The sequence below is a fragment of the Pyricularia oryzae genome, chromosome 2, assembly GCF_000002495.2.
Source record: "Pyricularia oryzae 70-15 chromosome 2, whole genome shotgun sequence".
Classification (NCBI taxonomy): domain Eukaryota; kingdom Fungi; phylum Ascomycota; class Sordariomycetes; order Magnaporthales; family Pyriculariaceae; genus Pyricularia; species Pyricularia oryzae.
Genome location: NC_017850.1, coordinates 7,906,629 through 7,930,098, shown reverse-complemented (window position 1 = coordinate 7,930,098; position 23,470 = coordinate 7,906,629). Strand labels below are relative to the sequence as shown.

Below are 23,470 nucleotides of genomic sequence, written 5' to 3'. Positions count from 1 at the left end.
TGAGTAAGCTAATTGGCTTTAATTATGCAATGCTACCTGTCGGTTGTCGGTGACATACTTGTATATTCTCTACACGCGGTCCTCCTCCTATCGGCACCCGCCCGACCCTTTGAGTCTGGGTCTCGGGTAGGATCTCGGGTAGCAGTTCCGAATTACTCTGCCCCCAAGTGTATAAAATGCAGTTGAGCTGCGACAAACCGCTTTCAAGCACCCCGAAATGCCCTCGCAATAGCCAGCCCAATCACTGGAAACGACATGATGACGTCGTGCAGCCCATGCTTGAGTATGTGCTCCCTCACCACGCCCCTCGCCGTCTCGTGACAAGCCACCCACCCGCCCGCGCCCAAAGCCCTCCTGGTCGCGCCCTTCTCCCTATCCAGCTCCTCGAAAGAGACGCCGCCGCCCCCGGCCCTGGCCGCATCCACGGCCGCGTGGTAGAGGTGCTCGCTGTGCGACCATGGTATGTCGTAGTCGTCCTCGGCGTGCATTATATCAACGTGATACCGCCGCCCCGCCCCGCCACGTTCCTCCTCGGCCGTCCTGATGAGGGCTGCGAGCTTCTCTCTGCTTCGCCATTTGGACTTGATGAATCTGTTCAGCAGCGCCAGCAGCCGCGGGAAGCGCGCCACTGGGCTGAGGAGCGGGATCGTGCCCGCTACGCGGTACGTGGCCGTCAGGAGCTCGACGTCCGCAAAGGGGGCGACCAGAACCATGCCCCTGAAAAATATGGGCTCCGTCGGCCTCAGCGCTAGGTGGTGGGCTAGGGAGATGGCCACGCCGGTGCCCAGCGACTGGCCAAACAGGACAATCCGTGACGGCGGCATGCCGGCCGTGTCTGCAGCCCAAGAGGCCAGCGTCAAGGCATCGGTGAGCAAGCCTGCTTCTGAGGGGGCTCCACTACTGGAGCCGAACCCTCGATAGTCAATGGCGACGACGTGGATCTTGTAGGGCGACGAGGCCGAGATGGCTCGGTAGCAGGGTGGGCGGAAGCCCGAGGCGAGAGTGCCGGCTGCGCCGTGGAAGTAGAGCACTAGCAGAGCCTCAGGGTCATCGCGCAGTAGTTGGAAGGATAGACGGTTGGTGATATCTGGAGCGATTCCCTCGGGCTCCTTGACGAGTTCATGCTCATGTTGCTCATAAAGACCCAGCGGCAAGATGTGCCAAGCATGCAGGGTTTCGCCATCTGGAGTTTTCAGAGTGAAGGGGGTCACTTGGTTGTGAAGGAACCCCCATTGTTCAGGAATTGACACATTCTTGAACCATGTAAGCGTGACGGCGTTGAGGTAGATGACCTGATTTTGACAGGCGGGTATCGTGAGGAGGGCAACAAAGGCAATGTACGATCCCAGGATGCCTGCCAGGACGTACAAAGTCGTCCAAAGAGGTGAAAGGTCCATTATGAAGCATCTATAAGATGAATTCTTTGAATTAACAGCATGACCAATGTACCTGACACCTTTTGTTGCGTGAGAAATGAATATGTACTGTAGATAGTAGACAGTCAGCGAAACTTGTGCGCAATCCCCGCCTCCAGGCGTTGGATGAATCGACCCGCGAAATTGACCCGCGCGGGCGGTTAGCGACTGCACGGTGTTGTTGGTCTCTGCTGTCTTGGCGTGCGCTGTTCATCTGGGCCCCTGTAGAGCTCCCCTGTGACACCTTGATTCAGAGCCTAGAGATAGGCGCCCGACTGAAGCGCTGTCTATGTTGACAATGGGTCTACTATTTATACGTCGCACCCACGCGTTCATCGGGAATGTGTTTGGGCTCTTTGCTAAGGCCATAGGGTCGAACTTGCATTTGGAACCGCCGAAAACGCTGTTGGCATGCCTGATACTGGGAGAAGCTTTTTAGCTGGGCGGCATCAATGTCTCGGCGGGATAGTGAACAGTCCTTGGAAAATACTGCGGGCACCGCACTGTATCTATCATGAGTGAATTTGAAGATGTTTTCTTGCATCTTTGAAAGAGCTATGCCGCTTTGGACCATGAATTTGTTTCCTATACTCGCTGGCGCCATATCCTTGGCGTCCATTGTTCCCCTAAGCTTCGCCATCACAACCGAGATTCATCCTCGCCATGCCTCAACTTCCACAATCATGGGCCACCAGATACACGTCCAGGACGACGGTAGCGTCTCTGGGAGGGTTAAAGAGCCGGCATGTCGCGGCACCTGGAAAGTCGTCTGGACGTGCCTGGCCACGACGTTCCTCTGCGTATGGACACTGCTCTGCCTCGCCACCCTGGTCTTCATGGGGCTGCACCTCGCCGCTTGGGATTTTGAGTTTCCGTCTCGGGCCGAGCAGATCCTCTGGCGTGTCTCGAGCCTCGTCCTGTTTCTCGTTACCGCTGCCTTTTGGGTCGCCGAGACGGCCGCGTCGTGGGTGCGGCTTGGTCGGTGGCGCCGCCTGTATCTTTTAATGGTTAATCCGGAGAAGCTGGCTATACTTGATTTGCAGAGTAGCAGAGAGGACGAGAAAGCCGCGCCCGCGCCGAGAAAGGCCATTGAGCTGCCACTCGCATGGGAATTCTGGACAATCGCACCTATAGCATTTTTATATGGGGTGGCCAGGTTGTATCAAGTACTCGAGGGGTTTCTACAGTTGCGACATGTGGATGCAACCGTGTTTGTGCATGTTCCTTGGTCAATGTATTTCCCACATGTATAAGCCGCCTCGAGGGCGGGTCTTAATAAACATCGTTAAATTCTTGAATAATATTTGCAGTAGTTTGAGAATTTATACATGGTTTCTCTGACCAGGGGCAGTCTTTTGAAATCTCCCGCCGCAGCCTTTTTCGCAAAGGCTCAGACATACGCGAGCGTGTTATCGTCCAAGATCCTGCCGACAACACCCAGAGCGGCCTCATTACCGGCGACGGCGGGCCCACGAACAATAATCTGGGAGACAAATACCAGGTTAGCATACCAGTATCAACAGAGACAAATCAAACGACTGAAATGAACATACCTCGCCCTCGATCTTTTCGTCAGTAGTCTTGTGCACCCCCTTATCCTTCAACAGGATCTCGGTGCTCGTCATGGGCGGCCCAAAGTGCGAGCACCCCTTCTCGCCCTCGTTCTGGCTGATTCTATAATCGTAAAGGCCCGTCTGCGAAACGGCACCTGCGACCTTGGGCGCAGTGAGAGCGTAGACAATTCTCGCGCCAGTCAGGATTCTCAGGTCAGACAGTACAGCTGATGACAGAGGCGGCGTGCCGGCACCAACGCGCTCGGCCACAAAGATCAATCGAAGCTTGCCCGGGGTGCGGCCGATTGCGGGACGGAGGCTATCGTTGAACGAAGTCAAGAGCGAAGCGGCAGGCATGATTCCATTCTGGAGACTACGGGTCTGGATGCCGTGCACCGTGCTTGCAATGAACGACTTGAGAGAGTCGGCCGACTGGGCGCGGGTCTGGAGCAGCGCCTCGGGGGTGGCGACTATAACGGTCGGCGAGATACCGCGTGTCGCTGCCTGCAGGTCCCGTGACCGTCCCGCAGCAGAGTTAAAGGCTACCGAGCTGTTGGAAAATAGTGCCGCAAGAGTCAGGGTCAAAGTATAAACGTCCGAGAGCGGGGCAGCGGGGAGAAACAGGTCCGAGGGGCCGAGGCGCTGGGACATCGGAACGGCAAACATCTGAGCCGAGACAGCGGCGACGAGATTCGCAGTCGTAAAGCGGACCATCTCTTCCTGCTCTCCGGTATTGTTCTGCCAAAATACGGTCACGTCTCGAGGTTCCTTCTGGCCTTCGATGGGAGGCAACTCCTTGCCGGCTTCCTGGGGAGCCTCGGCGACAAGGTCGTGCCACGTAGCGACATTGACGGCACCGCCCATGCCCTTGGGAACCTCATTCCAGTCGAGGTGGCGGTTGCCCTCGTCGACGACCCAGATCACGTTGCGGAGCGAGGGGTAGCTCTTAACGGCGAGATCGAAGGGAAAGGCGCCCGGGAGCGCAATGACGGTGTCTGCAGCCGAACGGCGGAGCATCGAAATCACGACATCGTCTGGTTGTTCAACTGGCAGGATGATGGCCGTCAGGTTGTGAAAGGCACAGGCGAAAAGAGCAGCCATAAGCTCAACAGAGTTGGGCAGGTAGATGGCAACACGGTTGCCGCCCTGATCAAGGATGTGCTGGCCGATGATGTTGATCTGGCGAGTGACATTGTCTAGTATCAAAGGTGTTAGCGAGGAAACAGAAACAATGATTCCTTGAGCAAGCTTGTTCAAGGACACATAGTGACTGCCTTGCAACTTACCGAGGCTTTGCTCATCCACCTTTTCACCGTGGACCGTCAACAGTTTCCCCTTGCCGCCGGTGTTACCTTCGCCCTCGGGAACGCCAGCTACAGCACGCCTCCAAATGTCTCGCAGGTCACCATCCCGGCCCTTAGCCCACTTGGAAGCACCACTGTCCTTGACGTTGAGTCCGCTGTTGAGCGGCATGCCGTGTGGTGCCGCATGACAGCGATAGACTGGCGACTCGCCGGGTTGCCGCACGGGTGAAGACTGGGCCTGTCGGGCCAGCAGCATCGGGTGGGTGTCCGGCTCCTTGCGGTTGAAGAGAGCCCATGTCCAGATGCCGAGGAGAAGGGTAAAGATTGTTGTCGTGTAGCCGTTCCATTGTCCGACCACATGGGACAGACGCTGGTCAATGTCCCACATCCAGCTGTCGACACCCATCTTTGCGGACTTTGACTTGGTATAGCCGGCAGTTCCGGAAGCTGAGAGGTGGGGGAAAAGGTATCGTTCTGCTTCACAAATCGTTTGCGGTCAAGTCGAAATCGAGAGGAGAGAAAGACAGGACTGGAAAAATTCCCGTGCAGTGTAGGAGACGGGATCGTCGCAATGTATACGTGGATAATATCGGGTTCGGAGCTTGTTTTGTCCCCGCCACAGGAAATCCGGTGTAAACTTCGGGCAAGTTTCAAGATGATGCAAGCGCTGGTGAGCGATGATGGGTGGGGTTGTAGAAGCTTATGTGGGTCGGGGATGCCGAGTAGTGGTAAATGGCTTGGCACCTCCGAATGAATGCGTAAGGCAGCTAGGTGGATTAGGCAAGGTTGGGTACCAAATTCAGCGGCACTTGGATTTGACAACACCCACTGTAGCACGTAGGTAGGTATCTAAACAGGCCCCTAGCAATTGCTTGACACCGAATCAACGGCAAACAAGCAAACGTTCTAGAGTCAACATATCATGAAACATGATGCAACTGATACCTGGTGACAGCCTAGCAAAAACACACTGCTGCGTTGAAGAAATAAATCGATACTACCCAAGCTTCACTAGTTTTGTCACCCGTAATTGTGGCTTAATTTGGACGGGTACAAAGTTCTTCGTACCCGCAACGGGACATTCGGGGCAACTCAGGTTTAGCTGGTCTGTGCTTGCATGAATGCCTGCAGGGGTCCCGTTGCCATTGTTGACTTTTCGGTCCAAAACTCCATCATCTCAATCCCGCGAAACAAAAACAACACCAATTAATCTGCCAGCGACAAAGAACCGCCAACGACCTGGGGGAGGAAGGAGCGCAAAACTCCGAGGGAAGCCTCGAGATTTACTAACCCAGAGCAGCAGCAGCACCAGCAACAGATTGTACTTTTTTTCTTGTATTTTTTCCTGTTCATCCGACTTTCGGTCGCACGTTATTCCCCAGTTCGCCAGACCGATCATCTTTTAGCCAGGCAACCGCTTTCCGACTTCTTTTTTTTTTCTTCGTCGAACCCTGAACATCCCGGCACACAACCATGTCATCCACCACCGTCTCCAAGGGCTTTTCCAGCCTAACGCCGGTCGGCACGCCCAAGAAGCAGACCCCGAGCCCGGCGGTCGACAGCCCTGGCAATTGGACCCATCCGCGCCTGGCCGAGATCACAAAGCGCCAGAAGCGCACTACCTTCACCGACAAGAACGCCCGCATAATCGCCTACAATGTCGCGGCGCTGGTTATTGTCCACCTCTTCAAGACGAACGCGACGGTGCAGAAGTACGAGCGGAGGTTGGTGGCCCTCACCCCAGTTATTTACGCATGCTCTCAAGGGTTCGCGCGGACATGAATTATCGAAAGCCGTGGCCGACGGAAATAAAAACACTTACTAATCCCCGTTCCAGCTTTCCCGAATCCACAAGATCCCTGATATGGTGGGCCAACCTGGGCCTGCAGGTCATTCCGCTCGTCAACATCCTCATCGCCCTCCTCCCAGTCTTCCGCAAGAAGGACGACCTCTCCGACATACCCCTGACAACGACGCAGCGCAAGCTCCTCGGCCTGCCGCCCTCATCCGCGCCCGCGACGCCCGGCTCCGTCTTTAGCACCCCTCCACGCTACACGCGCACGCCCTCCCTCTCGGGCTCCGTCGGCAGCAGCAAGAGCATCAGCGGCTCTCCGCTCTCCGGCAGCCCGTCCGCCGCAGCAGCCGCCAACAACAAGCGCCTAAACGGCTCCCCCTTCTCTCCCGTCGGCGCCGGCAGCCCGCTCTTCCAAAAGATGCACGGCAGGAGATCGTCTCTGAGCGGCAGCGGCGGTATCTCAAGTGCGCTGCTTAGTCCCGGCGCGTCGAACGGGTCGAACCTGTTTGGGCAGTCGACGGCCTCGGGAACTGCCACACCAAGCCCGTCGGGGAAGCGGACGTCGGTGGGCCTCAACAGCAAATTCCTGTACGAGAAGGGACGCAGGAGCTCGGGTGCTGCAGGGTGGCTGCAGTAAAGGCCCTGGTTTTTCTTGGGGGCGGCAGGGCGGCTTAGTGGACGGGCCAAAAAGGGTCTGGAATTTTTGTCTTCGTCTTGATACAAAACAAAACTTGGCCTGAAATGAGCATTCCTGCATCACATTTTGCGTAGGGTATCTATTGTAGCGTAGGGCGGTTGGTTCTTTCGTTTTCTTACAATAATGAGGATGCCGGGACGAGGTTAGGAGTTTTTAAAACAACAAGTAATGAAAAGGTCTTATCACATCCATTGGAAGTTCCGGCTAGGCATCTGTCGTCTGTTGTTCGAGCTCCTTGCGTCGTGGCTTGTATATGCGTGTCCAAGCGACTCGCTAAGACGCCAACATTTCGGGCTCGCAGCAGCCTGCCATTCTCTCTGCCCGACTGTGACTTATATCTTGTCCAAGCTCTGTTTTGTTCTGAGATTGTACATGACTGGCTGCCTTTCTTGACGACTCATCTCTGCATGACAGCACCCTGGTCCTTGTAAGCGAGAGCGTTTTTCAGAGATCCGTATCTCTATTTTGACAACACTGTGCTTCTCATCTTTCTGCTTGTAGTTCTGCTTGTAGTTCTCGCCTTGTGTGTTGAAACGAAATGACCTCATTCTTTGTTCACATCAAATGTAAGACTTGATTACGGAAAAGACAAGACCCACGAGAGACGGTTTCTTGCACCTATCCATATTACCGGCAGTCAACTTTGTTGGGTATTACTTGATCTATTTATACAACAATAGGATTATATTTACTTCGTCATCATCATTCATCAACACCACCAGCAATTCCCAGCCCCTCCCTCGCAGCCAAGATGTCCCTCTCCCCTATGCCGCTCCGCTCGCACATGCCCCTGAAGATGCCGCCCTCCATCTTGAACAGCTCTGCCGGCTCGCCCAGCTCGGCGATGCGCCCCTGATCCATGACGCAGATGCGATCGTAGCCAACAATGGTCCTCAGCCGGTGCGCGATGCACAGCAGCGTCTTGCCCCGGAAACCAACCGCCATCGTGGCCTGGATCTTGGCGTCCGTCTCCATGTCTACGCTCGACGTTGCCTCGTCGCAAATGATGATCTGTGAGCCCCTGACGAGCGCTCGCGCAAGCGCCATCAGCTGGCGCTGACCGAGCGAGAAGTTGAGCCCATCTTCCTCAACCACCGTGTCGAGCTGGATGCGTCCGCCGCCACCGCCGCCTGCCTCCTTCTCCTGGAAGGCAGTTGGCGTGCCGGTCCCGCTGCCCGTCTCGGGCCCGACCAGATCTGCCTGCCTCAACGCATCCCAGAGCTCGAGGTCTGTGTGCTCGCCGAATGGGTCCAGGTTGCTTCGCACCGTACCCTTGAAGAGGGTTGGGTCTTGCGGTATGATGGCCAACCTGGAACGGAGGTCGCCCAGCCCGACTGTGGCAATGTCCAGACCATCAATGGTGATCCTGCCCCCAGACAGCTCGACGAGCCGGAACAGGGCGCTCATGATACTGCTCTTGCCAGCACCCGTTCTCCCCACAATGCCAATCCTCTCGCCGCCGCGGACCTTCATGTCTAAGCCACGAAGTACCAGGGGGAGACCAGGTCTATACCGCATCTCGACGTCCTCAAAGATAATCTCACCCTTTTGGGGCCACGAGGGCGCCACTTCGATAGTTTTGAGTGGCGCCTCTGACTCGAGCTCCCGGCCATAGTACCGAAGCCGCTCGACGGCGTTCATGCCGTTCTCCACCTCGGCCAACTGCCGGACGGTGAACTGGATCATCTGAACAATGGAGAGGATGTAACTGAGCACGAGCCCACCGATGGACGGCGGCACGTCAAAGCGGTTAGTGACCACCAGAACGCCCGTTGTCAGGACGAGAGCGTTGCCGATGGCATCGAGCCGGATCGAAAGCCACCTCTGGTTCGAAAAGGTCAGGTAGTAGGCCGAGTTCATGTCGTCGATGGCGGCCCTGAGATCGGCAGCGAAGCGGTCCTGCAGTCCGTAGGCTCGAATGCAAGCCACGCCGCTGAGACCCTCGCTGAATTTGGCAAACAGAGTGGACCGAAGCGTCGATTCAAACCGCTTGACCTCGCGAGCCGAGGCGCGGTAGTATGCCGTGGACGCCAGAAAGACGAAAAACAGGGGCACAAGCGCGGCGGCAAAGTAGTGAAAGAAGGCAATGATGAGTGCAAAGGTGGACAAAATGCCCGACACGGAGAAAAAGTACATGCGCATGGCATCGGCCAAGTTGTTGTCCATGACGTCGACATCGCGGGAAAATCGGTTCGTGATGCGGCCCAGGGGCGTCGTGTCAAAGAAAGACATGGGCGCGCGCAGCACCCTCGTGACTGCCTGGTGCAACATGGTCCTCGACGCCCTCGTCCCCAACACTGAAAGGGCGACCATGAATCCGAACAGAAGCACCACCTGGGCGACAGCCAGCCCGGCGTAGATACCAATGTATACCGGCGTTGGCAACGAGAATCGGTCCGAAGTCCAGTACGACAGCCACAACGCCGTGGCAATATTGGCACCCTGAGCCACGAGAAGCAGTGCTATAGTCAGGGGTGCGTTTAGGATGCTGCCCGAAGACCGGATGTAATCGTCGTAGACTGACCACGGCACGCTAGCCACGGCCTGCTCTTCGGTCTGCATCAGGGACTTGCCCTTCTTAAGCTTGATGTCGCCAGGCTGCTTCTCCTTGGCGTCCTTGGTGTCTTCACCATCCCCGGCGCTTTCGTCGTCGGCCTTCTTTCCATCCTTCTTTTCCTCGAGCGCATGGGTTTCCATGAGCTGCTTGAACCCTTCATGGTTGTGTACAAGATCATCAAAGGTGCCAACGGCTTGGATCTTACCAGCCTCCATCCATACTATGCGGTCACAGCGGTTGAGGACCCAGAGTTGATGTGTCGCCAGGATCCGGCACTTGTCGCCTAGTAAACCTAGGATTGCGTTGTCAAAGATGTGGCGCCCAACATGAGCGTCAACGGCACTCAGTGGATCGTCCATGAGAACCATGTCGGCATCGAAATAGATTGCGCGCGCAATGTTGAGACGTTGCTTCTGTCCTCCCGAAATGGTGATGCCGCGTTCACCAATCTCGGTCAGATCGCCGTTGGGGAGCATGTCCAAGTCAGGCTCAAGGGCACATCTACCGTAACAATTTCTGTTAGCAGGCAATACTTTCCAGTTTGATCAAGGGGGTCTGGAGTCTGGGGTGTCCAACATACGCTTTGATGACCTCCCTATACCAGGACTCGTCCATCTCCTTTCCAAACAGAATGTTGTCCCGCACCGTCGTGTTTTGGATCCACGAGTACTGGGGACAAAAGGCTCTCAAAGCTCCCAAAACAACCTCTCCTGCCGTTTTGCGCATGTCTCCAGCCAGCGCGGCCAGCAGAGACGATTTGCCACTGCCCACTGTTCCAATGACAGCGATGAGCTCGTTGCGTCCAATGGCCAGGTTGAGCTCCTCTAGGTGGAACGGCTCCCGCTCCGTCTCTGTGAGAGGGCCGTCAGCCGTGCCGTCGCCATTCTCCGGTGCAGGCTTCTCCTTGCCCGCGGCAGCAACAGGCTTCTTCTCTTTTTCGCCGTCCTTCTTCTGTGTAGGAGACTTCTCCCAAGTGAAGGAGGCCCCGTGCATCTCGATGGCATTCTCGCCATCCATTCTCCTCACCACATCCTCGTTCTGCTCCTCGGCCAGCAGAAACTCCTCGACCCTCTTAAGCGAGGACCACCCGTCGGTGATCTGCCCAATGACAAGCGGGAGCAGGTTGAGTGGCATGCGCAGGCCATTGAAGAGCGCCAAACTTGAGAAGATCTGAGCTGGGTTTAGGCCGTGGCCCGAGAGCGAGTATGTGATGAAAGACAGCATGGATGCAAAAATGGGCAGCGAAAGACTGACGGCCAAGATTGCGTTGCGGATGGACAGGAGCATCTGGATGGCCGAGATCTCGCGAGCGCGGAGCTCGTGAAGCCGTGCGATGAAGCTGCTCTCCCAGCCAAAGTACTTGACGAACCGTACCGACTGCAAAATCTCTTGGGTAAGAGAGACGCGCTGATCGGTGATGCGATTGATGCCCTTCCGCCGTATGAACAAAGACTTGATGGCCCGCGTGAGGATCGGGACACCAATGACCAACAGTGCGAAGCCGGCAAGTGCAGAGTACGTAATGTTGATGACCAGTACGATCAAGGTGATTATGCACGCGAGCGGAGCCGTCCAGATGATATGGAATAGACCAAACGCCTGGTCGACACGGTATGTGTCCACGCTCATCAGGTTAACGATCCTGCCATTCGCCCAGCCTGCACCCTGTCCCTCTGGATTGACGCCGCCTTTGCTTCCCTTCTTTTTCTTATCCTTATTTTCCTTGTTGTCCTTGGTTTCGTTGTTGTTGTCTTTGCTCCCACCTGCCTTGGCCCTGCCGGATAGGACCATACTCTTCTCATACACCATCTGAATCAGGGTTGCCCTCGACTGTCCGCCACATATCATGCCATGGTATATAAAGTGGTTCATAGCCAAGCTCTGCGCGATCTGCATCAGGACCACTCCGACGATCAGCCCAGCTCCCCTCCCCACTGGTGGAGCTGGTGCGCCTTCGTTGGCGGCGTTGTAAGCATCCGTTGCGAACTGGATCAGAAAGCGCAACATGAAAGGCGACAAGACCTGCATCAGAGTGGATATCAGCGAGCAGAAGCCACCCAGCCAAAACTCGCGGAAAAATGCCTCGTGGAGAGCGAGGGCGAGCGGGAACCTCTGCCCAGCGGCGACGCGCTTCTTGAAAGAGGCCCGCACGCGATCCGACATGGGCTCGACGGCACGGTCTGGGTTCACGGCCCAGATGTCAGTCAGCTGCAAGCTGCGGCGGTAGCCCGTCTTCATGAGCGGGCCCTGCCATGAGAAAAGCAGTTTGCTCAGGAAGCCGGCGTCGACCTCTGGGCACGGGGCACGCTCATCCGGCAGTGGGGGTATACCACCCCAGCGCAATGGGTTAAGCTTGCGGTACCATGGCCGGGAGGTCCATTCTTGCTGGAGCGTGCGTAGGTGCGTCGAGTAGGTGGCAGATACGTCGGTGGCTGTGCTTTTTGTACGATTCAAGCCGTTTCTTGTTGCCGTTGCCGGCAGTGAAAGGGATTCTGACGAAGATTGGCGCTGGTGCTTTTCCTCGTCGGATGAGGTAGCGTCATCTAGGTCGGCACTGGGTTTTGGGGCGGGGCTTGGCGCCGAAGGCCGAATGAGGTCGGCGTCCCGGCTCATTGTGGCATCCGAAACTACCTGTTCGCTATCATCTTGGGTCTGGCGCCTAATATCAGGATCATTGGAGGCACTGCTCCTGGATCCCGGTCCATGTGTTGGTGGTGGACCTGCCATTGTTTCTTGGCTGCTGTGGTGCGTCCAACGTGAAAGGCAAGAAGATGGATTCTATGACAGTGGAGAAGGGAAGGCACCCTTATGTGCAAACAAAAGGCCGGACCGGACTTTAGAAAGAATCAGCTACCACCCATGGTAAGCCCGACATTTAGTGGATACTTTATTATCAGGGGTGTGAGCACCGAAAGCAGTACGTACCGTACTACAGTACTGTAGTATGCCGTATCGAACAATGCGTCAACCATTCACTATAGGTGGTGAAAGGGGCAAGAGGGGACGGACATAACAGGGGGTTAGTGATCAAAACGGGTCGGGTCGGCTCGGGCGTAGAATATACCCGTATCTGTTGGGTCCCCTTCTACGGTGCGGTAGGTTGATGGATGGCTTGCGTGTCGTGACAAGGAAACCCATGAGCTGACTGTTGCACGTCAGAAGGGTGTCTCGGCGAAGGAAGGCGGCCATTGATTCACCGCTTGATTAATCATATATCATATGTATTTATGAGATGTGATTGTGGGTTTTGCATGTCTACAAGGCATTCACATCCCTCCGGGGTGCGTAAGCAAACTAATTAGAGTCACTGTGGGATTTTGGATTTGCAATCTTCTTGGGTTGATCTAGCGCCAAGAAACCGGGGAAACAGAAAAGGTAAGACAAGTGGGAGAAAGAATGGAAGGGCTGCATTCGCGAATGGCGGCAAAGACGCCCGGGCATGTGGAGCTAGAGTGGAAGGGAAGGAACAGGCTTGCAGGGTCGCAGTTGTACAGTACGGTACTATAGAAACAAGCAAGTAATAACAGCGGGTCATCAATCTTTCCCCTGCCTCTTGCCTCTTTCAGGTTTTGCGTTCGCGCTTTTCAGAAGGCCGAGATGACAAATTCATGGAGCGCCTGCATTTTTTTGTGTTTTGCTGTGTCCAAAGCCCTGCATTTTCAGTGACTCAAACAAAATGAACGGCATTAATTTCTGTATCCATTGGATTGGAATGGGCAAGCTTTGCAAGGTATGTGGTTGCCTAATTACCGCCTCGGTGCATTTTGTCCGGCTATCCGTCCGCAGGTGCAGCTTGGTGTACTTAACTTGACGGTTGCTTTTCTTTTCTGCGATACAACCCAGAATTCCAAAAATCCAAATCATAATGACGAATACATTCTATGGGGAACAGCAACAGTTGATGTGTTGTGTGCGGTAGTACAACTCTAGACTAGCGGGTGTCTTAGTCACTCTTAGCATCTATCGTATCTACCGGTAGTGGAGGCCAATCAGCTCAGGTCTCCAGTACCGATAATAAACCGTTTCAATGCCCGGGTGATGTTGCTACCTGGCTTGCCTGGGCACTTGGGCTACCGATATCTACTATATATTAATATTAATTGACCCGTCAAGAGCCATTGGTACTACTGTACGATTTATCAGGCAACTTTTGTTGAATAGGCTGGATTAAGCATACGTTGATAAACAGATATCGCTCCACCTGGTGACTTCAATGAACGCTTACGATTCATGTTTCCGTATTTCCTTGCGAACTGGACCCTGAATCCTGGATTTTACCGGCCTTAAGACTGGAGTACCGTACCTCATCTGGTACGCAACTTCTAGGGCTATGCCTGCTTCTAATTTGCTGCGTATACATAAGGCTAATTCAGATTGTTCTTCCAACCTTTGCCATGCTAGGAAAAGCTTGGCTGGGGATTTTCCAAGTGTGACACACACCTGCGTTTGCAATCCCAAAAGGCCCCAAAATACCACGTACCACGCACCTCGGACTATACTAAAAACGAACTCAATCTCGGCCGAGATTGTCCACCCACGGCCGGCGGGATTCCGCCCACTCTCCTGAATTGACTGCACAACAGCTTTAGCGCCCTTTGGGAATAGCTCCCAGTCATCAAAACCCATCGAAAACGTGGTCGTGGAGATAACCGGCGTTAGATACTTCATACCCGTGAGGTACAACCGGCACTTGGAGGTCTCGAGGTAGTTTGAAGTTTTTATTATTCACTAAACTGCAGCACGGGGCCACGCAGGGGAGGTGTAGGTAGCACAGCATGCAAGGTTGCTCCTTGCAGCTAACAATACATCGCCAACACACAAAAGACCTTCCATCGTCAGCCGGATTACTGGCATCGTTTTTTACCCTCATCACCATACAGCCCGGCATAGCTCGCCCGCAACCTCATCTGCAGGTGCTCGTCTGCGGTCAAGATCTCATCCTTCTTTAGCGCATGCGGGTTCCCCTCTCTAGCAGCAGCTTTTAGCCCTTCGGCCCGCACCCTCTCGCTCGGCACCGGCTCCAGCGCTGCGTTCCCGACCGGGTGGCAGAAGAATGCCATGCTGTACCTCGGGTCCACCGCCGTCTCACCCTCGGCGCCGCCGGCGACGGGGAACACGACGCGGTGCACCGTGGACCGCAGCAGGCCCGCCGTCCAGTAGCTGAGGAGGTCGCCGATGTTTACCAGGATAGGCGGGGACGGGTCGTCCTCGGTCCCGGGCGGCGTGACGGGCACGGGCGCCCAGCTCCCCTCGGGCGTCAGGATCTCGAGCCCGGCCTGGCCACGCAGGCGGAACAGCAGCGTCAGGCTGCCGTAGTCCGAGTGTGCGCCGGCCCGCACGTCGTCGGCCGATGCTCCCGCTGCATCGCCGAGTGGTGGATAGTGCAGCATACGCAGGATGCTTCCTGAGGGCCCGCGCTCGCGGAGGTGCGCGTCGCGGAAGAAGCTCGGCGGGTCGGTCGCCAGACCGATGCCGAGGAGCGTGTTGAGCCTCAGGGCCAGCCGGTAGCAGTAGTCGAAGAAGGCGCCGATTTGATGAGCGTGCGGGGTGAGGGCTGGCGGGAGCGGTTGTTGAGGCTTGCCGTCTTTGCACTCGCCAAAGTTGAAGGCCCTGCAAGTAAGAGGTGAGTAAACAAGTGCTGTTGAGTTCAATAAATCCTTTCCTAGTTCAGTATAAAACTACACGCTGCTGGTACAGATCCCGAATTCTCGGTTTGTCTGGCAAAGGCTGGCAGAATAAAAAAGAAATACAAAAAAAGACATACTCTTTAAAGTCACCGACCCTTTGGTTTGCAGGGTCCAAAGTTTCGACATGCATGCCCGAGTATCCGCGATTGTCTTTTTGGATGGGGCAGGAGGCCTTTTCCTCCATCGGGGATGCAAACAGTTTCCTTGCCTACTGGAAAGTCAGCGCTCTGGTCAGCTTTCGATAAGAAAATAGACTCACTAGGTCAAAGGCACCGTCTATCGCATCCACCGGAATGTCGTTGCCTTGATTCTTGATATACACAAAGCCATGCTCAACAGCAGCATCAACCAGGTCCTTTGCAACCTGCGCCTCGTCTTTGGACGCCAGGTCGATGACCGGAATTTTGGCGGCGGTTGCCATAATAGTAGCTACTCAGCCTTGCAGGGTATAGGGTCAAATCGCTATTTGAGATCTAATATGTGAATAGCTGCGAAAATAATGGGCTATAAACGGCGGGAATCTTTCTTTGTTATAATGAGCTCATGACCGGCTGCATAGAGGCAAATTGTGAACTAAATATGTTTGTTGTATTCGAGGGTCGATACGATGACTGACCCTATCAGAAACCCCGCCCCAATAGCGATAGATTGCTTGCACAACCGGCGCAGTAGTGGGGCATTTCGAACTTATCCGCCCGCGACGTTCCCAAAACATCAGGCCACCCATAGGTTCATCAGCAGACGGATCGATAGCCATCACTTATTGAGTCTAAACCAGAGTCTTATTTGGGCAAATTATGTAGCGCCCACAACTCTTTGCTCGGCGTTTTGGGATACTCTCTTGACAGTGGTTACGTGCAATGCTCGTCTATTTAGGAAACCCGCTAAAACCGGCATCGTGCTGGCCTTGTGGTTGGTGAGGAAACGGAAAAAGAACGATAAAGGCAGCAATTCGTCCATAGAGTATAGGTACCTGCCTACCTACATATACGGTCAAGTTACAACGGCATTGGGCAGATGTCGCTGTGGCCTCTTGCTTTTTGGCGTTCGCAAGAAAGCCACATTCACCTCATCCTTGCCGACGGTCTGCTGAGGACGTCGTGGTGGATGTGCGGCCTCTGGATGTTTTTCTTTTCATCCTTTGGGTCTGCTATGGACGATGTTCTTGCCACTGACGGCATGCTGAGTGATGTCGCACCTATGGAGGGGACGGGCACCCTTCCGCACAGACCTGGCTACAGACCATATATGTTATCATACGTTTCTTGCACGAAATGCTTGATGACCGCTTATGAGCCATCCAAAGGTGTAACCCGCAGGACACGAAGACCAGGGAGAATCCATCAAAAGTAATTTTTAGCATCCGACAGACGAAGGCGTTTTTCCAGTCTCTACGGGGGAAGATTTGCCACAGCATTGATTCTGCTGGCCAAGGCACGAATCCGACTGATATATGTACCCTTCTGCCAAGGATCATCCCGAAGGCACGCGACGCGTAGAGCAGAAGCGCAACATCCACACCAAGCTCGGGCACTCCAAGTAGACGTGGAGAGGCTGCCGATCGTGCAAGCGCGGGCTTGACGCGTTCGAGGGCGGCAAGGGCCTGGATGATTTGCGTAGCGCGTAGATGCGGGAAAAAATTGTCAAATTTAAGTAGCGGTCGCGGTCGCGGACTTCTACCTGCCATGGGCCGGGATTATGGCTGAGAGCCGTATGTATGCTCACCAGATTTTCGCCCGAGACTGGGGAATAAAGATGATCTTCAAGTTGCCCACAGAGGCGACAGAGTCTGGTGAAGGGTTTCGATTTGGTTCATGTGCGACTGTAAGCACAGGACTGTCCGCGTAAATCATCTGGAAAACAGATGCCAAGAATGGAAGTCATTGCGAGCGTAAGGATTTCCTCCTTGATGCGATGGTGAATGAAGTGGTTACTGAAAGAAAGAGCGCTGTTCAACAAGCTTCCCGAATCCTAGCATCATTCGGAAGGTGCGAGTTGGCTGTTGGCTGTGAATGAAGTAACAACAAATCCAGCTTCACTGTTCTAGCAAGCCTACCTGCTACCTGCGAAGTACATGCCTAGCTGGCGATGTGTACCATCGCGCCGGTGCGTTGGTCCTAGAAATTGGAGGCAAACCGAGTCAGAAGCTCATCCCTGTACGAGAAAGCATGTTTGGCGCAACACAGACCTCCTATTGGGCAATGTCATGTTACGTCAGCTGATGGTCTCTGGGACTGGTCCCTGCTGTTCCGGTCCCGGGAACTCTCCTATCGCAAGGTCTCGTAATGTAGTAGCGTCGTTGACTGACGCCCAGAAATTGTTTCATTCAATTCAACGCGATGGGGTAGTGCTCCCGCTCCCACAGGCCGTCGCGTCCTCGCACGACCACCAACCTGGCATACCGGGTAAAGTTTTCGTACCTGATCACAGCGAGCTTTGCTTTCGCTTTGCAACCAAAACCAAAATTAGCAATCAAACCTCTGCCGAGCACAATTCTTCCATCAACGACAAAACACATAAAAATTGTCATCAATCGTTCAGTCATTTTGATCGACAAGCCCCGAACCAATAATTCATTTGCCCGCTCGTGATTGATTGTGCATTTCGAGATGACACACGTATCGTCGTGTTCACGGATTTGAGTGTTGGCTTGCAGCTTCTGGGCCCGGTGCTTGTCGTCATTCGCCGTCGCACCATCCGTCCCATCTAGCCCCTAACCTTCGTCCGTTTGTCCTGATTTACTGCCAATCAAGGTTTAATCACTTTTTTTTTTTCCTTCACTCTTGCACCCCTCCTCTTTTATCATGGCCTCTCCTAGTTCTCCCGCCGCCATGTCCGACAACGACAACGAGGCTCCAAGCTCGCCTGGACACGGTGACAACAACAAGTCCTTCGCGCAAGCAACCGAGGACGAAGACACGAGGATGGCAGACTCGACGCCTCAACCCACCGAAAAGCGCAAAGGCCGCGCCTCGGGGAAGGTCGACTCTACACATTCGTCGTCCCAGGCCGGCAAGATTCGGCATTTGAAAAAGAACGACGGCGAGCCGCTGTGGCGTGAGGACATTCAATATGACTTCCTCAAGGCAGTCTTTGACGATGAGCACAAGGTCTTTACCAACAGCTACGAAAAAGACCGCCTGGGCCCACAATGTTTCGCGGATCTCTACATCGACACCATGTCGAGGAGCAGCAAGACCAGCAAGGTCCTGCGCGATAAGCTGCTTAGTGATCGCGAGGCCGCCAAGGGTATGGCTATGGTCTGCTTGCTGGTGAACATTGGCAGGATGAACACGACTCTGAACTGTGAGTGATGGCGCATCGCCCCCTCTTGGGCTTGAACACACCCTACCTGCTCAAGTAACTAATCGTGTATGTTTTGGACAGTTTTTCCCGAAATGCGAGCTCAGCTGCGCACATACCATTCGATTCCATCACTCCAAGCCCACCAAGACAGTAACACATACAAGCAATTACAAGATGCACCTCGTCTCAAGTCCATCCTGAAGGGAGGAGCCGAAGACAGGGCCGAACCCAACTCCCTAGACCGTGTGAAGAGCCTGGACGTTCCCCGGACGAACCCGGTCAACCTACTCTTTGTCATTACGGCCAACGCGCCGAAAATCGCCGAGATGCACTTTCCTCCGGACCAAGAATTCCAAGATCTTGTCATGAAGCCACAGTTCACATCAGCATCGCGCGCCCGTGCCTTCCTGTGGATGATGTGGTTCTACCTGGAATCGGACTTCACCGAGGAGGGTTGCGAGGAGAATCCATTTGGTGCCGGAGTGGACTACGGTCTCGACGTTGCGAACCAAGGTGTTCCGAAGCTCGAGCTGATCAAGCCTGGCGACCCACCGGAGAACGTGGATACGCCCGAGGAGCGCGAGTTTGGCGAGGAGAAGAAGCGAATGCGTGCCAAAATTATCGATGCTGACAAGGCTTTCGTGACGGACACCCAGAGCAAACGCGGCGCGCGGCCGAGGGTCTTTATGCCTAATGGGCCAGACGAGATTCTCGCCGCTGGCAGCCCCGCCGTGCTCCCCAGAATGCGACCCTCGCGGCACGAGTCGGATATGGATAGTACACGTTCTACTCCTCCTCCGAGAGCAACACCACGACAGCTTGCTGGGCCTGTTGGATCCGCTGCAGGCAAGAGGCCGGGTGCAGCGCTCAAATACCAGATATTCGAGGGGGCATCATCGCCTGCCCCGCCAGAACCCAAAGAGGTTGGTGGAACGGGCCGCAAACCCCGGCCTCCCACAGCACATCAGATCGCCGTCGAGCACAATCGATCGGCCCGCGTTAACCACATCCTGGATCGTGGGGTGCGTAAGCAGCACCACTACGCCCGCAAGACGCGGCGACTAGATGGTGCCATCTTCCGCGCCGTCTGCAGACTGCGAGCTGGGCCCGACGCAGACCACCCTGCCATGCCGGATCCGGTCGAGGACAGCGAGGGCGAGGAGACGCTCATCGAACACCAAAGAATAGCGGCTGCTGGCGTCAGTCACCCGGACCCGGCGTTGCATTGTGCCGTGATCGGAGGAAAGAAGACCCCCTACAGGGCACGCGGGTTCGGGGGGCTGTGTCCGCTTGTGCACGAGGAGGACGACTTTGGGGAGGAGGCGGCGTCATACGCAGCTGCTTTCCGGCGGGCCGCCAGGCGGCTCGAGAGGTGGGGCCTTTCGGGCGCAGACGACAGCACAGTTACTCATGTCCCAACCATCAAGAGGAAGCGGTTGGTGCCACCGCCCGACGCGACGGCCAACGATCAAGACCCTAACGAGACTGAGGATGACGGCGATGCGACGATGATGGCAGGCGCAGAGGACTCAATCATGGGTGACGAGGATGAAAGCTTCCAAATCGATCACAACTCGGCGCTAACACCGCGAGCGCAGATTCGGCGGCGGCGGGGTGGTGCCCGGGGTGGAAGCAGCCTCGCCAATGGTGCTGCAAAAAGAAGGATCACTGCCAGCCCGGCGGGTGCAAATAGGCGCAGCAAGAAGCCAGCCGTTAATGGTACAGGGCCGGCACGGCAGTCTAAGCTCAGAGACACGGGAGAGGATGCAGAGGAGCTGGAGGACGTCGACAAGCTGCTACTCGGCATGGCCAGTGGCAGTGACGGGGAGGGTGATGGTGACGTGGATGGTGATGCGATGGATGGAGTGGAAGCCGAGGGCGAGGCTGAAGAAGACGGTCTGGATGACTTGGACAAGACGCTATTGGGGATCGGCGACGAGGGCTCTGACTCGGATTAAGCCCAGACAGGAAGTGTTATTTGTATGCTGGAGTATGGTTGGTTCTCTATGTTCTTCGATGGCTTCACTAGACAATTTTAAGCGGTGCGAGACTTTTCGAAGGTTTTTATCAATGTTCTTGCAGGGTGGATTGAAGCAAGTTTGCAAGCTCGCAAAGATTTTGTCACGGATATTATATCTCCATATCGCGCTGCCTACCCTTTGGTGGTTGTCTATAGGCACAGAACCGTTAAATAAGGGAGCCTAAATTTTGCCCAAATCTCTTTTCGAACATCAAGTGATTAATTAGGTTGGGTTTTTCTAGCTCTCGTGAAGATTGAAGGTCTTGACCGCAATGATCAATTGCACATTCACATGCATGGTATCAAATGAACTTGATCCCATCAGACTAACACACCACAACTTCAGCAGTATGCCTTCCCAACACAAAAGTCAACACAGCTTGCACAAGACACCGCGGAAATATCAAGATGACAGACATGGTTATGGGGGGCCGGGAGTCCAAACTAGACTCTTGGCCGGGGCCCCGCCGAGACCGTGCCGATCCACCCGGGACTACGTCAGATGGGGAACGGGGAGGGTCCAAAAAACCAAGTTCTCTAGACTATGTTTCCTCCCTGAACCTTGGTAGAATTTGCAAAATCTGGCTATGACGTTCGCCACCCTACCCCCATCAATGCTTGAGTACTTTTTACTGGGATAGACACTGTAAAACCAAGGGGGTTCTCTCCAAAGGGATGGGTAAAAAAACCCTATTCCAGTGTGGGAAAAGCCCGCTTGAGAGGAGAGTTTTGGAACGACACATCAGGGGTCTTGAGCTACAAATAAATTTAAACTATTATTGCATGGAGATTCTAGAAAAAAAGGAGAGGCCTTTTTAACAGACTGTATTATTACCACGTCGTTGTCCAGGCTTTATCGGCAGCGGCTCTCGCATCGCCAACGGTCGATCTGCCAGCATAGCCCATAACTCGAGTAAAACGGCTAGGAGAACAAGACCAGCTTGTCCAAGGCGACAAATTGAAAGGGAAGAAAAGAAAAAAGAGATAAAAAAAATGAGTGACTCGCGGCGCCACAGCAGCTACGGCGACCGGCGTCGCCGGTACTACGAAGAGGACGAATCCGATGACGGCTACGACGACAACAGCTACTACCACTACGACCCGCGGCACCATGGCAGAGACGACCGGCGGCGCACGCGGGACCGCAGCGTGCACTTTGACGACACGCCCCGGTCGTACGACTACCTTCCTCCCAAGTACAGCTACAGCAACAGCAGCAGCAGCAGCAGCAGCAGCCGCCGGCGAGGTGACGAGGTCTCCCGCGCCCGCAGCACGCACCACCGACGCGACGACAGCGTGGAGCGGAAGCGGCACCGGGATGCCTCGGAGCGGTATAGGAATTCCGACCGGCGCCGGCACAGATCGCACGACCAGCCGCGCCGCGAGCACCACCGCCACAGGGACGAGGAGCGGGGCCGCGAGCGGGACAGAGAACGGGACCGAGACAGAGACGCCAGGCACCGGCAGCGGCCGGCGCACCGGAGACACAGCACGGGCGGGGAGATGCGCGCCAACAAGAGCCAGAGGAGGAGCAGGAGCAGAAGCCGCAGCAGCAGCGACGACGAGGGGAGGGGGAAATCGCTGAGCCGGCTGGCGGCGTCGGCGGCGCTGACGGCGGGCGGGGTGGAGGCGCTCAAGATCCGCAACGACCCGGGCAGCTGGGTCGGGAGCAAAGGGCGGCGCGTGGTGACGGCGGCGCTGGGTGCCGCCGCCATCAACAGGGTCGTCGACAATGGCATGAGGGACCACCCCGTCAGGCAAAAGGCTGGTGCGGCGCTCGGGGGTGTCATTCTGAACAAGGTGCTGAATGGGAGTCGCAAGTGAGGACTTTTTGACTTTTGTTTTTTTTTTACAAGGTTACGGAACGAATGAGCGATTCCAGCGTTTTATTTGTTTTGTTCTGATGATGACGATTTCTTTTGTCGAGTTGAGGTTGGTGTTTGATTTGCGTTCATCGTGTACAAGTGTATTAGTCTAGGAAATGGCAGGAAAACTGGTCAAGGATGACAAAATCACTAGACGAGTTTACGACTATGCTTTGTTTATGGTTATACATGAGACTATCCATAATGGGCTTAGTGTGGTCAGCTGCGTTTGTTAGACAATCAGTGTTGTACCACAAGTCCCGCACAAGAGGATCAGGCTTGAGTATTGTCATGGAGTAGCTATCTTAATAACATTGTCGTGTTCAAGGCATGTTTGAATCTGAAATTCTCACATCTGTATACTGATTCTGCTTTCGTGGGGTGACTATTCATAGTCATACTAGCGTTCTGTGGTGGGCATCCAAAGGTAAACGTCAAATGTATTCACAATCATTTATAGCATGTTCTAATGTAATGTAATCGCATCATGTTTGATTATTCAAAGCCAAGTCACTTGTAGGAGTGGGCTGGTGCTATGAGTCCTCTAATGTCTGTATCGTATGAATTAGCTTCTCGTCCGATAATCGATGCCCGCTTCTTGGTAGCAAAAGAGACGAGTATCAAAGTTTTTACTTCCCTCCGGCTTATACTTGCAAGAGGTATAATGAGAATATAGAGACGAGAGTAACAATGCAATTCTTGTGATTGGGCAGCTAGGAATGTCACAGCCGATCAGGTTTTAAACTTTTACCCGTAAAAAGATGGTCAATGGTTAGCCAAAATCAACCAGAGAAAATGGAGCAGCTACGTCTAACTGACAAACAATTTCGTTAATTCACTAGCCTAGTTGAAACCAGGCTTACAGGCACTGCAATCATGAATGTTATTTCCCCCGCCGAACTGACAGCGAGGAAATGTTAGTACAAATGAGCAACGAATTAACCGCCATATAAAGTTTCAACAGCTAGGCTTGCTGTGGACGGTATGGAATGTCAGGGCTTCCTCTATCGGCTTGCCAAGCTTCTATGCTACAAAATGGACCCAAATTGATCACGAGCACGGGGATGGCCTATAGTGACGAGCAGGTTATCATTGTAGCCATCGATTTCCTAGACTCTCTGGCTGGGCCCCTGGAAGAGTGTCTTCTGACGGATACATCACCTTATCTATCGCTCAAAGAGATTGGAACAATTCCAGGGGTGAAAGACTAATCAATGCCTATCTCGCCAAGGTAAACAGACGTGTTCAAAGCTCAACCGATCCCCCAACTC

At 54.6% G+C, this 23,470-nt stretch overlaps 8 protein-coding genes across 8 annotated transcripts; 4 read left to right on the top strand and 4 right to left on the bottom strand.

Moving 5' to 3' along the window:
- Nucleotides 1-11: 11 nt before the first annotated feature.
- Nucleotides 12-1,623, bottom strand: MGG_08306 (abhydrolase domain-containing protein 12). Its single transcript, XM_003715723.1, has one exon. The coding sequence runs from the start codon at nt 1,395-1,397 to the stop codon at nt 204-206; it is 1,194 nt and encodes a 397-aa protein (XP_003715771.1). The 5' UTR covers nt 1,398-1,623; the 3' UTR covers nt 12-203.
- Nucleotides 1,624-2,098: 475 nt separating this feature from the next.
- MGG_15953 (uncharacterized protein) lies at nt 2,099-2,668 on the top strand (the record flags this gene model as incomplete). Its single annotated transcript, XM_003715722.1, has 1 exon — nt 2,099-2,668. One exon carries the CDS (start codon nt 2,099-2,101, stop codon nt 2,666-2,668), a length of 570 nt encoding a protein of 189 aa, XP_003715770.1.
- MGG_08307 (uncharacterized protein) lies at nt 2,583-4,942 on the bottom strand. Its single transcript, XM_003715721.1, has 3 exons — nt 4,255-4,942; nt 2,969-4,164; nt 2,583-2,898 (listed from the first exon to the last, which is right to left on the bottom strand). Exons 1-3 carry the CDS (start codon nt 4,676-4,678, stop codon nt 2,806-2,808), a joined length of 1,713 nt encoding a protein of 570 aa, XP_003715769.1. The 5' UTR covers nt 4,679-4,942; the 3' UTR covers nt 2,583-2,805.
- A 514-nt stretch (nt 4,943-5,456) lies between these two features.
- MGG_08308 (uncharacterized protein) lies at nt 5,457-6,938 on the top strand. Its single transcript, XM_003715720.1, has 2 exons — nt 5,457-5,996; nt 6,110-6,938. The coding sequence occupies exons 1-2, from the start codon at nt 5,746-5,748 to the stop codon at nt 6,702-6,704; spliced, it is 846 nt and encodes a 281-aa protein (XP_003715768.1). The 5' UTR covers nt 5,457-5,745; the 3' UTR covers nt 6,705-6,938.
- A 456-nt stretch (nt 6,939-7,394) lies between these two features.
- Nucleotides 7,395-12,316, bottom strand: MGG_08309 (multidrug resistance-associated protein 2). Its single transcript, XM_003715719.1, has 3 exons — nt 12,247-12,316; nt 9,902-12,155; nt 7,395-9,822 (listed from the first exon to the last, which is right to left on the bottom strand). Exons 2-3 carry the CDS (start codon nt 12,046-12,048, stop codon nt 7,467-7,469), a joined length of 4,503 nt encoding a protein of 1,500 aa, XP_003715767.1. The 5' UTR covers nt 12,049-12,155; nt 12,247-12,316; the 3' UTR covers nt 7,395-7,466.
- A 1,647-nt stretch (nt 12,317-13,963) lies between these two features.
- On the bottom strand, nt 13,964-15,596 carry MGG_08311 (oxidoreductase). Its single transcript, XM_003715718.1, has 3 exons — nt 15,268-15,596; nt 15,086-15,216; nt 13,964-14,931 (listed from the first exon to the last, which is right to left on the bottom strand). Exons 1-3 carry the CDS (start codon nt 15,427-15,429, stop codon nt 14,166-14,168), a joined length of 1,059 nt encoding a protein of 352 aa, XP_003715766.1. The 5' UTR covers nt 15,430-15,596; the 3' UTR covers nt 13,964-14,165.
- Nucleotides 15,597-17,301: 1,705 nt separating this feature from the next.
- Nucleotides 17,302-20,544, top strand: MGG_08312 (uncharacterized protein). The gene is made up of 2 exons (XM_003715717.1): nt 17,302-18,314; nt 18,396-20,544. The coding sequence occupies exons 1-2, from the start codon at nt 17,813-17,815 to the stop codon at nt 20,270-20,272; spliced, it is 2,379 nt and encodes a 792-aa protein (XP_003715765.1). The 5' UTR covers nt 17,302-17,812; the 3' UTR covers nt 20,273-20,544.
- A 447-nt stretch (nt 20,545-20,991) lies between these two features.
- On the top strand, nt 20,992-22,550 carry MGG_12471 (uncharacterized protein). Its single transcript, XM_003715716.1, has one exon. The coding sequence runs from the start codon at nt 21,328-21,330 to the stop codon at nt 22,156-22,158; it is 831 nt and encodes a 276-aa protein (XP_003715764.1). The 5' UTR covers nt 20,992-21,327; the 3' UTR covers nt 22,159-22,550.
- The last annotated feature ends 920 nt before the right edge of the window (nt 22,551-23,470 follow it).